This window comes from Callospermophilus lateralis, chromosome 13 (genome assembly GCF_048772815.1).
Source record: "Callospermophilus lateralis isolate mCalLat2 chromosome 13, mCalLat2.hap1, whole genome shotgun sequence".
NCBI classification, from domain to species: domain Eukaryota; kingdom Metazoa; phylum Chordata; class Mammalia; order Rodentia; family Sciuridae; genus Callospermophilus; species Callospermophilus lateralis.
This window is the reverse complement of record NC_135317.1, coordinates 80587099-80601455: the sequence shown is the minus strand read 5'-3', so window position 1 is coordinate 80601455 and position 14357 is coordinate 80587099. Positions and strand designations below refer to the sequence as shown.

The 14357-nt window shown below is 52.4% G+C and overlaps 2 protein-coding genes across 2 annotated transcripts in view; both read right to left on the bottom strand.

The window, feature by feature from the left end:
• Nucleotides 1-9510, bottom strand: part of Cacna1s (calcium voltage-gated channel subunit alpha1 S) — a 62430-nt gene extending 52920 nt beyond the window's left edge. Inside the window, exons 1-2 of the mRNA XM_076831955.1 lie at nucleotides 9252-9510; nucleotides 7609-7714 (exon numbers count right to left, since the gene is read on the bottom strand). Coding sequence (XP_076688070.1) covers nucleotides 7609-7714; nucleotides 9252-9403 — 258 coding nt within the window. The 5' untranslated portion in view covers nucleotides 9404-9510. The remainder of the gene's footprint in view (nucleotides 1-7608; nucleotides 7715-9251) is intronic.
• Nucleotides 9511-10947: 1437 nt separating this feature from the next.
• Ascl5 (achaete-scute family bHLH transcription factor 5) lies at nucleotides 10948-11553 on the bottom strand. Its single transcript, XM_076832337.1, has one exon. It carries the CDS (start codon nucleotides 11551-11553, stop codon nucleotides 10948-10950), a length of 606 nt encoding a protein of 201 aa, XP_076688452.1.
• Between the last annotated feature and the right edge of the window lie 2804 nt (nucleotides 11554-14357).

Sequence of the window (14357 nt, the reverse complement as noted above, 5' to 3'; positions counted from 1 at the left end):
TGACAGTTGGTCTCGTGTGGCTTAAGATTAACCTCAGGGTGGGAGATCTCAAGGACAGAGCGCGTAGTATCCTGCAGATGTGATCAGGTATGGGAGGAGACCTGGGGCTCCCAAGAAAGTAGGCTCCAGCCTTGCCCAGGATTCCTGACCTAATGAGGGTGCAGAGGACCTGTGACCTGGGGACTCTGGCACTACCAGAGACCTAGGGCCTGGGCACCACCTAGGGCAGGAGGAGTGACTGCAAGCACTGACTGCTGTTGAAGGTCCCTGCATCCGGGGGGAAAGGGGTACAGGATCCAAACAGACAGGGTTTCGAGGACACAAGACATTTCTCGCACACCTCAGTGCTGGGCAGGGGATTCGACCTTGCTGAGCCTCTTTTCCTATTTTACAGATGAGGTAAGTGCCACTTAGAGGGGGATGTGAGGTGCCTCGGCTGTGAAGTCCCCACCCCACCCGCTGGGGCAAGTCAATGGCCTGTCTAGTCAGCCAGCCTGATGGGCTGACCCCGTGGCCACACTGTTCACTGAGTGTCCAGCACCTGGCATCTCCCTCACCCCTCAGCCTCCAGGTTTGGAAAGTGACCTGTTGAGGAATGAGGAAAGTGACTATATTTAACCCAATGAACCCAGGCCAAAGAGACGCTCCTGGAGTGGGCCTCTCTGGTCATTGGACCTCCCCAGTGTGGCCTTCATTCCTCCAGCCCCCTCAGCTTGGAGACAGGGTCTAGATAAGGTGGGGGGCTGAGAGCCACAGGAGGGTTCTGCACTCAGCGTCAAATGGGGAGGCGGGGGAAAGCAGAGCTGTCGGGCCAGTGCTGTCTTGGGTAATTGTGATAATCACCGTTAAGCCTTATTAAGGTTAGGGGGATGCTAAGTGTCCCAAAGGGGGAGCTGAGCCCCTGGCAAACCCTTGTTAAGCATGGTCAGTTCTCTGCATGGTGGCCCAGGCTCTGACCACCCTGTGCCCTGCAGGTCTCTGAAGTGCAAGACAAGAGCTGACGTCCTCCTGAAGCCCCAGTCTCTCCAGATGGCGAGGTGGAGCCCGCCACAGGCCACAGGAGCTAGTGGGCACATTCCAGACCCTATAAAAAGACAAACGCCCTGGCTGCCGGGGGCTTAGGCTCCAGCCTTGCGGAGGACGCTCAGCAGCAACCTGAAGCCCAGGAATGCAACAGAGGCCTGGAGGGCTCAGTGATGCCCTAGGGGCGGTGGCTGCTCTGGAGCTTGGGAGGGGCTGACTGGCAGCAATCCCGAGCCCACCTACCCACACAGGCAGCAGGCAATGCCCAACTGATGGCATTAAAAAAATTTTTCCAGAACTTGGAAATAAGGCAAGAGAAGGGCACCAGATCCTCTGTGATGTCATACTGGAACAATTTATAACGGGCCTGGCCAAGGATTATTTAAATAAGGCAGGGTTTCTCAACCTCAGCCCTAATTGACATATAATTCTGTGATGGGGGAGGGGGTTGTCCTGTGCATTGCAGGATGTTTGGCAGAGTCCCTGGCTTTGACTAGATGCTAGAAGTGCACAGCCCTACCCCCTTTGTGATCTCAGACTTTGCAAAAGTCCCTTGGTGGGCAGATCCCCTCCTGCCCCCTCCCACAACACCACTGACCTGGGGGTATCCCCCCCCCCAAAGAAAGTCACTCGGTGGTGACAGTTTCATGTGGTGACAGTTTCATTGCCCTGTGGGGCATTAACCAGCTGCTGGTCTAACCTGGCTACCGGGTTCCACTTTCTCCCCTATCATAAAACTTCTGCTCCTCTAGTTCTCTGTAAACCGGCTTTACTCTCCTGCTCATTCTCTGATGAGTCAAATTTATCTTTGACACACGCTCCTTCTATATTTTAGCCAGAGTTACATTTTCACTTTTTGAAATTCATCCTTTGGTGTAGGATTGCTTTAAGGATGGAAGAAGATCAGAGACCCCAAACACCCCATTTCCAGTGTTGTCTCCGTGGCCAGTAGCCCTCACAGTCGCTATTGCTTGGCCACACAGGTCCTCTCAGGTTGGCCAAGGCTGGAATGGTGACCCTCCCAAGAGTCTCCTTTAATTCAGTCAGGGGCCCTCAGAGGCCCTCTTCAGACCCTGGGGTGCAGACAGGGGCTTGGAGAGTTGGGACTGGGCCTGTGGGCAGGTTCTGGGCTCTGGTCTGGGCTTCCAGCTGCATGTGGACGCATCACTTCCCTTCCTGTTGGCCACTCCCTGTGTCCATTCCATCCTCCTGCTTCTCGGACAGACAGCGTCCCCTTTGTGATTTCCTCCCCCAACCTCCAATCTCCTGGGAGAATTCTAGGAGGGACTGTGCTAGCCACAGCACCCCCCCCCACCACCCCAGGCCCAAGGCAGGCTTTCCTCCTGGGCAAGTACAAGCAGGCCTAGAGGCTGAGGCTGGCCACTGAGTGTCCATTCCGGCCCTGGGAAGGCAGCAACTCCAACCAGGAGAAAACCCGGTTGCCTTGAGTGGCGGGGACTGTGCTAGGCCCCAGGGAAGCACAGAGGGTCTTCCCCCTCTCTCCTCTTCTGATGTCCAGAAAGGTACACCAAGAGACCCACCCAGAAAGCCAGCAGGACCGTGTGCAGCATGTGCAGTGACTTCACCGCCCTGAGCCTCAGTTACTCATCTCTACAAATGAGAAGAATACCACACCTTCCTCACGGACAGCAAGCGTGATAAGCATCTGAACAAGGCCTGCTATGAGGCCAGCCCTCGACAATCCTGGATGTTGCTGTTCACAAAGATGATGGTGACTTACTGCAGAGTGGGAGGAGGGACGAGGGAAGCTGCTCAGATAAACTGGATGTTTTGGAGAAGATGAAGGATTAAAGAGAAAACAGGGACAGGTGGTGGGTGGGGTGAGGAGGACTTTTTATTTTATTTTAAATAATCCCCTGGTGTAGCTGGTGGGGGGTTATACCCTTTCCAGGACAATCTGGGGATCTCAGTGACCAGGGGCTTTCTGGATGGAAAGGCACAGAGGCTTGGCTCTGAAGCACTCTGGGACCTGCACAATGAAGTCCCTCAGGTTGAAAGATAAGGCACTAGAAACTCGAAAGTCTTGACTCATCCAGAAACTTCTCTCAAGTGTACAATGCTATCCAAATGAAGGTACTGAGGGAATAGAGAGGTCGCATAACTTTTCCAAGATTTGTGCACCTAATAAATATATGGACCCCGGAAGCATACCTCCTAGCATGGAAAACCATTTCCTAACCACCACACAACATGGCTTTTCCAACCTGGCTGACTTTAGACCCCAAGTCCACCCTCCCCCCAGTGTGATGTCGTTCACTTGGTCAAGATGCCAGCACCCGGATTCTCTTCTTGCTACCCTCTCATCTACCCTGCTATGTATCCTGGAACTCCTTGCCCTCCCTGGGTCTCAGTTTCCTCTTCTGTTCAGGGAAGATCCAGGCCCTTCTAACTGACATAGAGCAGTCAGTCAGAGAGGTCTCCCAGCCCCAGGAAATCCAGGTCCATTGTCACCAAATGCTGGATGGAAGAAGAGCAGGAGAGGGACCTGGAGGGGATGTCCCTCCCACAGTCAAGTGTGCTAGCGTCCCTGTCTCTGTTCACCCACCTGAACTTCAGGAAGACTTCCATGCCTGCCACCTCCATCCCCACCCCTTCTCACCCTGGCTACCCTGGCATTTATCAAAGCGAGGAAACCTCTGTCATTAACTCTCCAGCCTGCAGAGCCAATTGCCCATGAGTGGACAGACACCTGCACCCCGGCAGGTCCACAGATGAACTGGCTCTAACTGCCTTGCAAAGTGACACCACCATCTGCTTGATCATCCACCCTGAAACCCAAGTGTCACCCTTGCATGACCCCTAACCCCCTCCTACCCCCATCTCCACCCCACATGCAGTCAGTCACCAAAGCCACTAGGGTTGCTCAATGCTGTCTCTTCATTCATCTCCACCACCTCTGGGGTCAGAGTCCCAGTGGCCTCTTTGTCCCTCTTGCTGCCTCCCCATCTTACCACCATCCATGATCCATGTGGTGGCCTCACTTTCTACATCCCACCTTGACCTCTATCTCTTGCCTCCAGCCCTTTGCCACATGGCTACCTCCACCGGGAACCCCCTTCCTGCCCAGTTCCTCCATCACACTCTCCGTCACACTCCCCAACCTTGTCCGGGCCCTGCTGCACAACTGGGGGACCCAGGGCAAATGACAATGTGGAAACCTCTTGTTCAAAGAGCAGGAAATCAGTGCTGATAAAGGCACTAAAACATAAAACATAATCTCCACCTCTCACTCTCCACCTCTCTTTTTAGTTGCAGAAATGTTGTGTGGGGCCAGCGTAGACTGTCACAGGTAACGGCTTCCAGGCCCCCCACACCTGACACCTCATATCCTGTGCTCTGGCTACAGGTGAAATAGTGCCAGGCCTTTCCCCTTAACAGGGACCTATCACCTTAACCCACACTGGACAGGTTATGATTCCAAGGGTATCCTAGCAACCTCTCTGGGAGACGTGAGAGATGCTGGGTACCTGAATGGCAGATGGCTCAGCTTGGCAGATCTGCCCACCGAATGGGCTAAGGCACAGTCAACCCACGGTGGAGACTGTTAGATCGGTGGTAGCGACTTAGAACAAAGCAGCCCATGCGGGTAAGGAACATCAATCAGGTGCCAGTGGAAAGGCCTGTCAATCAGCAGGATCTCCTGGCTAATGCCTATCAATCAGCAGGACCCCCGGGCCAATCCTGGAGTTCAGCCAGCTCCCCTGACCAACTCCAGAGGGACAAGGAACCCTAAAAACACCTTTTCCTGTCCCAAGCCCTTCCCTTCCTACTGTAAGCCCCATAAAAGCTCCCACGAGGTTTCTCCTCAGACCCTGCTCCTGTCCACTCCGTCCGTCTGATCGAGTTCCACCTGGGAGTGATATCCCAATAAAGCTTCCTTCGGTGGCCTTTTTAAATCTGCCTCCTTTGGTTACTACCTGCCTCACCTGATCTTACAGGGACAACCATAGTTTTACCCTTCCTTAAGATGCCAAAGGACCCAACCCTGATTCTCCCCTAGTTCCTACATCCAGGTCTCTGCCAGGGGTCCAGGGGTCCAGGGGTCCAGGGGACCAGAGCATAAGGAAGCAAGCTGAAGGCCTATCTTTGAGGCAGGGAGGTGGCAAGACGCAGGAGCACAGTGTGAGCCAAGTCCCAAGGTCCCAGTGTGTGCTACTGTCTACAAGGACTTTACTTACAAAATAGAAATTCAAGGATAAAATTAATTAAAATTTCGATTATATGTCTACAGAGAACTCAGCCTGAAACCTGGGGCCCTCCACAGTTCACACGGCCACAAAGCTGACCCCATTCTTATCCCTCAGGTCTCAGACTCTGTCCCATCCTTTGAGAAGCCTCCCCAACCCCTATTGTCCAGTAGGCCGTCAGAGTGTCCCCAAACCTCACATATTGCCCATTTCATTTTCACTACCTCTTTAATTGGTTTAATTGTAATTACTTGTTTAACTTATTTTGTTAATTAAGTTTTGAAGATAGAAACTATGTCTATTTGGTTCACAGTTATATCTCTAGTAGGTGCCAGGGATGTAAGAGGTACTAAATATATATTTGTAGAGTGAATGAGAAAGTTAATGCAGAATTAGGTCTCCCCTCTTAAAAGCTATGGGTCATTTTGGATAACAGGAAGTCCCCAACCTTTTTCAGATATCTACAAAGAGGCCAGGAGGAAGAAGAGAGAATGGTAAGAACCCAACCTCCCTTCCTTCTGCCCTGTCCCCTCTCATGTCCCTCTTGCTGGGTGTTGTGGAAATGAAAGAATAATTGACAAGAGGGAGTGAGGAGGCCTCAGGCAGAAGCTGGCTGTGTGATCTTGAGTATCTCCTGCTGTCTCTGGGCTTCACAATGAAGGCTAGTAGCCCCAGGAGCTCTGACTTGCCAAGTGACATCTGTGGCTCTGGAAAGGCTTCCAGGCAGCTTTCTCTCCCGTGGACCTCACCACCCTGTTTCTATGAGCTGTACACCTAACTCATGGTGTTTCAAGATGGGAGGTGACATAACCATTAGGGTGCAATTTGACATTCTCTGGGGAGAGCAGAATTTCTTGCAAAAGCTGCTTCTTAAGCAGCACACATGGAACTGAGGCCCCAAAGTATGACTTCCCAAGGGGACGGTGGACCCAGACCCCTACTTAATTCAGACACACAGAGAACTAAGTCTACCTTGTGAAAGGACCCAGCTGCACCAAGACCTTCCCCGCTCACTGAGGTTGCACAGGCCCTGCCTCGTTTAAGCCTGTTCTTCTTCCACCTTCAGGGGCCCGGTTTTTTCTACTCACAGAAAGCACACATTTAGAATCCCAGCCTCTCCCCAACTCAAGATAGGTTCCCATGGAAACCAGCATGAGGAGAGGCAGAGAGAAACTGAGGATGCAGGCTAATGGGCCCCTCCCTCCTGTCCCCTACAGTTTGAGTGCAGGGAAACACCACGTTGAGATGGCAGCTTCCTGGGACCCAGGGCCCCACCCTTGTGAGATGAGGGTTTCTCTAGAAGTCCTCCTGCTGTCTCCACCTTGGAAACACAGCCAGTATAGGAGCAGAGTCCAAAGTCAGAAATCTGGGTTTGAGGCTCTGCCACAAGGCTTGGATGGGGGTGACTCTGGACAAGGTAACTAAATGTTCTTAGGCTAGTTTTCTTGTCTTTTTTTTTTTTTAATTTATTTTTTAAAATATTTATTTATTTATTTTAGTCATAGTTGGATACAATAGCTTTATTTTATTTATTTATTTTTATGTGGTGCTGAGGATTGAACCCAGGGCCTCGCATGTGCTAGGCGAGGGCTCTCTACCACTGAGCCAGAACCCCAACCCATAGTTTTCTTGTCTTTTAAACAAGACTAATAATGTTACTTACTCCACAACAGTAATTACGAAGATTTAAAAAAATGCAATAATATAAACTACTTAGCACAGAGTCAGGCAGCTGATAAACACTTAAAGAATGTGAGCCGTCTTTATTATTAGCTGACTTTTGGGTAAGAAAGTGCGTCAACTACCTCAGCGTTCACAGGCAGAAAGTAGAGTAAGGTGGGAGGAGGTAGGATGGACTGATTCTGGAAAATCCCATCCAGCTCTGGAATTGGACAGTTCATTGTATCATTGGGAGGGGTGGAGAAACAGTGGTATTATAGAACTCTAAAGCATGTTCTTTCTTCAAATTCTTAGGTCTAACACTCCCATTAGGCAAGCTCACGGAAGCAAATTCCTTCTGGATTATATCCAGGGAAGGGAAATTACATCCAACCTCCATGGCTCACTGGCTGACCTTACAGAGGCTCAGTTTCCACCTCTGTCAAATGGGTGTCAATCTCCGTGTGGTTGTTGTGGGGCTGTCATGAGTGTTCTCTGGGCATAGTGAGGCCCTGCTCGTGCAGGCTGATGATGTCACAGAATCTTGGATGAGCAGTTTACCCTGCTGCCCTGCCGGGGGTGGGGAAGGCCAAGTGCATCCTCAGGATGATGAACCACTGGTGTGTCCCACCAGGACAGAGTCCTCCGGGGCGGGGCGGGGGGGTGTACCCTGCCTGGGATTGCAGTCTGCGGGAAAGGGGACAGAGGGCCATCTTACCAGGCCGAGGTTCAGAGTATTGTTGTCATCTTCAGGCATGGGCAGGTACACAGCCAGGGCCACACAGTTGGCAAAGATGGTGAGCAAGATGATGGTCTCGAAGGGTCTGGTACCAGGGTTAAGGAGCGCCTGAACTGGGTTATAATGCCAGGGGGATGGACAGGCTCCTGGGGACCCTTCCCCACTCTCCAGCGGAGTTCCCCGGAGACCTTGTTCCCTCTCATCAGAAACAGGTAACTTCCACTTAGACTCTCAGGGGCTGCAAAGGCTGGCACCCAGCTTTATGGGCTAAAGAGTCTTCTGGTTGTTCCACTCTCAGTGCCCACCCCCTGCCCCCAAAGTGCTTTGGCTTCTGAGATTTTTGTCCTGACAACCTGTGGGGGCTCATCCAGAAAAATGGCAAGAAAGGCTGGGGGCTGCTCTAGGTTCAGACAAAGTCCCCCACAGAACAGGGGCTGGAAAGAGGGAAGACAGAGATGCAAACCAGGGTGCACATGCTTCACCCCCCACCAACCACCCCACTCTCCAGGCATTTGCAGAGGTCTGCCTGGGCCCCTGCCTATCTTGACTTTCACACCTTAGGAAGCGAGCGTGTGGGAGGAGTTAGGGAAAGAGGAGCAGTGTGGGTCATTGGTGTGTGGTTTTGGGGAAGAGAGGTGGGACACAGGGCAGAGGCCTGCAAAAGGAGAAGGCTCAGAGGATGAAGGTTGGAGAAAAGGAGGCAGCTGCCCAGTAGTCTGCTCTGACCGCAGACAGGCAGGGAGGGAGAGGCCAGGGTTGACATGGCCTGGCAACTGTAGCTGTGGGGAGCAGGGCTGACCCCCACTCTAAATATCTACTTGGCCCCATGTCCTTCTTGCCCTTCCAGTTGTCCCTCAAGCTCCTATCTTCAAGGAACAGCTGGTGGGAGCCCACACTTCCAGAGCCCTTCAGAATATTTCAAATTCTCCTGACCCTCTCCCTAGGAATCCACTTGACCCAGGCCCCCTCCTCTCTGCAGCTTCTTCCTCCTTCCCCAAATAGTCCAGATATTTTCAGCGTTCTTCCTCCCAGAGCTCATGAAAGCAGAAAGGGACTTGAAATCCCTGTCCCTAGGCTGGTATGTCTAAGCTGAAGCAGCCAGCCTTGGAGCACCGAGAGCAGGCCTCTCTTTAAACCCATTTCTCCCCCCGCTTCATCCCCAGCTGGGACTGGACCCCAGAAGAAGCCTTCCCACAACCAGTCCTGGTCTTCTCTTTCCCCCTCTCGTGGAGGGTGAGGATTTTCTCAAGGGGGCGACTGTAGCTCCCCCTCACCATCTTAATCCACAGTGAGACAATGATTTCAAAACTCTAAGTAGCGTCCCAAGATATGGATTTGGGCATAGCTGGCACAGACCCTATGAAATAGGCGCTTCCACGGGTGGCCAATAGCCTCTCTGGCTGTCATCTAGGACCCGAGTGGGAAGCCCTCCCACTCCTGCCTTCTTCTCCAGTGTGGTGGAGACCTTCCTTCCCAAGGGTGTCTCAGGTTGTCCTGTGGCAGTTTACCCCATTCCAAGTCCCCAGTCACCCTAACCCTCAAAGTTTGTGCTCTGTGACCACCACACACTCCTCCCCCACATCATGCACCCCCTCCCTACTTCTCAAGGCCCTGAAGGATACTTCCATTCCACGATGCTGATACAGGCCTTCCTCAGGGGGTTCTGGAGGGTCAGGCAGAACAAGGCCCGGGGTGGCCTGGGCAGAATCTCAGGAACAGGCTTCTTGGGCTGCTTCTTCTTCGGCCCCTCATCCTGGGGTGAAGAGGGCTCCATGGCTTCCCTGGCAAACTGGCTTTCCCTGCTCCCCCACCCCACTGCCCTCTCTTCCCTGCTTCCCTGTGTCCCCAATGCCCCCCGCCTTGGGGACTGGGCCTGGCTGAGCCTGTCCTGCTGAGCCAGCCAAGCAGGGGCGGGAGTGAGGGTGGAGGATTTCTCTCCCTGCTCCCAGGGAGTAAAATTAGCCTCCACTCAGCTCCCTGCTGCCTGGCCTGAGAACCTGAGGCCAGGCAGCTGTCATTCCTTCGAGACCAGCCAGTGACATCCCAGATTGTCTCTCAGGAGGGTAGGATGGTGAAGGGAGGAATTTATACACAGATCTGAGATGGGGCAGGCCCAGTGGGAGGCAGGATGGAAGGTTTCGAGGCTGGACCAATAGAGTTTAGGAAGGGGTAGCCTGGGACATGGACTGTCACCCTTCAGAATGGCCTGTCATACCAAAATTAGGATTCCCCACCCCAACCCTAGGACTTCCCCACCCCAGTCCCAGGACACTGTCCTGAGAAAATGGTAGGCAGTCTAGCTCGGTGATCCTCCCCAGCATTCCACTCCCATAGCAGACCTGCAGGGATCAGGCCAAGACCCCTCCCACCCACCTTCAACACCACCAGGCCTGCCTCTTGTCAGGGAAACAGTGAACTCCTCCTCACTGGGCTGGACGTCTCCCAGGACGACCTTGAATGGGCACACCTCTGGTATGGCACCCGCACGCTGTGTAGTGACCCTGGCTTTTTACCTTTCTTCCCCACTCTCTCCCACCCCTACCTGTACCAGGGTGTGTTCTCTCTGGGACTCTGGCCCCTCCTGTGCACAGTCTCCTGACATATACTAAGATCTCCGGAAAAAGTTTATGGACTGTGAGAGCTAGCAGAAAACTCAGCCCTCCATCGCAGTAAGGGCTTTGGGCTGGGTGGGCCAGTGAGAAAGGGGCATGGGGTGGGGGTGGGGGTGGGACTAGACAATGATCCAGGAATCACAAAAGTCAACAATGCATTTATTTAGCCTTCTGGTGCAAACACAGTGCTGATGGACCCCAGAGGTTTATAAGTCTTAGGGGGAAAATGCAGTTCTCATTCAACCCGGGGAAAACCTGAGAAGGCTACACTGAGGATTTGGGGAGGCAGGGTGATGGCCCTCCATCAAGAAAGCCAGAGAGCGCCACCCGTAGTGTACACACATCCCATCCTTCCAAGTCTGGCTGTTCCATCTAGGCTGAGTGCAAAAGCAGTCTGGCCTCCCACCCCTCCCTCTGGGTTCCTCTCCCAAGTGATAACCGGTCGTGAGTATCTGAGGCCATCTTGCGGAGGGTCGGGGCATGGCGCATTCAAATCGGCTCGCTTCCAGCGCACTCTCAGAGACAAGGCTGCGTTGCGGTATGGACGACAGAGCGACAACCTGGCCCCAACTAACTTTCCTAAATGCGGGCCGAGGCAGAGAGGGGGGAGGTAAGTCCGAGGATGACGGCACCGCGGGTGACCTAGCAGCGCGCACAAAGCTCCCCAGAATGGGACGGTGCCTGCGGAGGAGCAGCCACTGTCCGATCAATGGCTGGATTCCTCCGACTCGAGAAAGGGAGAGGAGGAGAAGCAAGAGGACTCGGTCGACTCGGGCACCAGGGAGTGGGGCGCCCGGGCCCCGCAGTCGCCGGGGCAGTCCGGCTGGAGAGCTACTGGCCCGATGACCGGGAGGCTGCGGGCGGAGGCTGGGGCCGCCCCGTCGGGGGCCGCGCTCAGCAGCTCCTGCAAGTATTTGATGTAGCGGATGGCAGCGCGCAGCGTCTCCACCTTGCTGAGCCGCTTCTCGGCCAGCGCGCCCGGGAGGTGGCCGCGGAGGCGCGCGTAGCCCTCGTTGACGCACTTGACGCGCTGCCGCTCGCGCTCATTGCGCTTCTGGATGAAGGCGGGCTCAAAGGGGTAGTCGTAGACCCCAAAGGCTCCGGGGAAGGACATGTAGGGGAACACCCCCGCGTAGGCGTCGTAGTAAGGTGGCTCCGCATGGCCTGGGTACAGCAGGAAGGGTACGTTACCCAAGGACTCGGCCGGGGGCAGCGGCGCCTGCCTGGGAGGGGGCACAACACCCAGTTGCATGCAGCTGGGGGGCCCCATGGGCCTCCGGTCCACCAGGGCCCGGCAGAAGTTATCGTTCATGTTGCTGCGTGGAGCTGGACCCAGAGTGATACCCTCACCGAATGACCCCTATGTGGGGTCTGCAAGGTCCTGACACTGTAGACAAGTCACATCAGCAGCAGGAGCTCTGGAGCACCAGGATTTACTAGGTCCTCTTTTTGCCTCAAGGTGGCTTCCGGGGACTCCCTAACACCATCCATTGCTTGGGACAAGTGTGGCCACTCCCAGAGGCTCAGAGGATACCCTTTCCCATCCAGCTTATGGTGCTGTGGATCTCGGAGGGCCCTGGCCCTTCTCCCCTGCACCCATGGGTAGGGCAGCTGAGCTGCCCGCTCTGCCTCCTTCTGCAATTCAGAATGGGCACCTTCCACTGGCCCTAGCTCCAAGCCTCCATGCCAGGGGTCCCCTAGTGCTCGGTTCTTATTCTTCTTGGACTCAGGAATCCCCAGACTGTTTAGGGGCCCGAATTGTCAGAAGTGCACCGGCTCAGCAGAGGGGTCCCGGGGAACGTTTCTAAAAAGGAGAAGAGTGAAAATATCAGTTAGGAAAAATCTGCATTAGGGACTTCTTTGTGACACGCTCATCTTCAGAAGAGATTGTAGCATCATGCAGGGAAGCCACAGAGGCTTTTGCAGAGGTGGAAATCTGGGTTAAAAATCTTGTGTTTGCCCCTTAATAGTTGGGTCATGGTTTCCATATGTGGAGACATTAAAAATATCCTTCACAGAAGATTAGTCAGAAATGAGAATCAAATGAGAAAAATATATATATATATATCCTAAAATCCCTCCTACAGTGTATGACTGATAAAAATACCCAGTGACCACTTTTCAGACCGTTTGCCAAGATCAAATATAACAATGCCCCATAATGTTATTTCCTTTGAAGATGGGGATCAAATTTATTATTTCCTGGGCCTTACATTTAAAAGTGGCTCAGAAACTGCCTATTGAATTAGCAGTAGGAGCCCAGAAGCAATCACAAGTTACCCACAGGATATCACTCTTTGTTGAAGGAAGTGCATCTTTCATTACAAGAAACTCAGGTGTCATTGGCACTTTTGAAGCCCTCTGTCCAGCAGAGACACAACCACTAATCCCTTTCTGTGCCCACTTGGGGCCAGGATATGCCGTCTCCCTCTCTCCTGGGTTTCTCCTTCATGGCACTTTACAGAGGTGCCTATTCTTTCACCTCTGTGTGCCCAGAGCCTAGCCCAGCCGATGGCAATGTAATACGTGCTGCACAAGCCTATGGAATACCCGAGAGGGGATTAGGCAGAAAGCTGGGCTCATCGGGGTGGGACTTAATTACATGTAGCCTTTCCAAGGTTTCAGAAAGCTGTTATTTCAGAAATAATTGGTCTGTGTTGGGTTTAAGTGCCACCAAGCCCATCACCTGCCGTTATCAGAGCCAAGGAAGTGTCATTTTTTTTTCTAGAAGTCTCTGATCCTGTTGTCCCTTCCTGTGTGTGTCTACAGAGTCCTTAACTGCCATCTAAGCACTAAAAAAATCACATCATCTTGTCTTCACGGAAATTCGGGTTTACTGAATGAGTGAGCGAGTGGGTGCTGCATCTCTCACAGAGTGTCATGAGGCTTTGGACAGTGGCAAGGCTTCTCCATGAGACAGAGGGACCAGCTCTCTCCCCGATGGGGAGGCAGACTCAGTTTCTCAAGAGTCTTCTGCACCTTGTTGCCTTGTTCTTTTTCAGGCCCAAGTCTAGGATTGTCCTCCATGCTGAACAAGAACCCCTACCCCAACTCCCACACCCCCCAGAATAATCAAGGACTCAAAGCATCCTGGGGCTTGGTGCGGCTGTCCACCCCTGCAATCCCAGGGACTCAGGAGGCTGAGGCAGGAAGACTGAAAGTTCAAGGCCAGCCTTGTCAACTTAGTAACATGCTTTCTCAAAATAAAAAATAAAAAAGGGCTGGCGATATAGCTCAGTGGTAAAGCACCCCTGGGTTCAATCCCTAGTATGGAAAAAAAAAAAAAACCTCAAAAAACAAAAACAACCATCATGGAAACTCATATTTGCACTTGTTTTTATGTTTCTTTTTGCACTTGCTTTTAAGTGGAAGCAAATGCATGAGACATCAAGACAATTTAGTCAGTCCCTCCCCCTCTCTCCATAGATTTAAAGAGATGGTTCTAGAAAATTTCTCCCAAACTGATTCTTGGCTCCATCAGAACTGTCTCCTGATACACTGCTCATTCCTGACTCACTTCTTGGCTGATGTCTCCTTGGGTTTTGGAGGCCTCTGTCCACTTTTCTGCTTTGCTCAATCTTGCCATCCAAAGGGGAGATGCAGACCCATTCCCACCCTGAGAGCCTGGCTTTCCAGCTCTTGATGTGGGTTTTCAAAGTTGTGTGTTCTGAGACGTCACCCAGTATGAGCACCGGGGTGGGTAGGGGCTAGGCTTTCACTTTCATGGATAATCCTCTCTGTCCCTCAGTGCTGGGCACATAAAGGGTGCTCAAATTATTGGCTAGAAGTGCTCTTCTTAACAACTTGTGTCCCATACTGTACTCCCTCCCATGATCCCCATCTCTTTATAGTTGATGTCATTATCAAAGATTTATCTGATACAGGTTGGAAATTTATCTTAATGATTATTAATAAATTCAACTTAATTTTTGCTCAGGTTGAATCAATATTTATAACATTCATTTAAAATAACTTAGCTTACATATTATTTATATTTTTTCCCTAAAACTATACAGAAAAATGATTCAGGCAAGAAACCTCACAGCAGGACTATTTCTTAGCCTGTTCTGTCTTTACTGTTAGAAAGAGAAGCACAGGTAGGACACACCTGTGAGT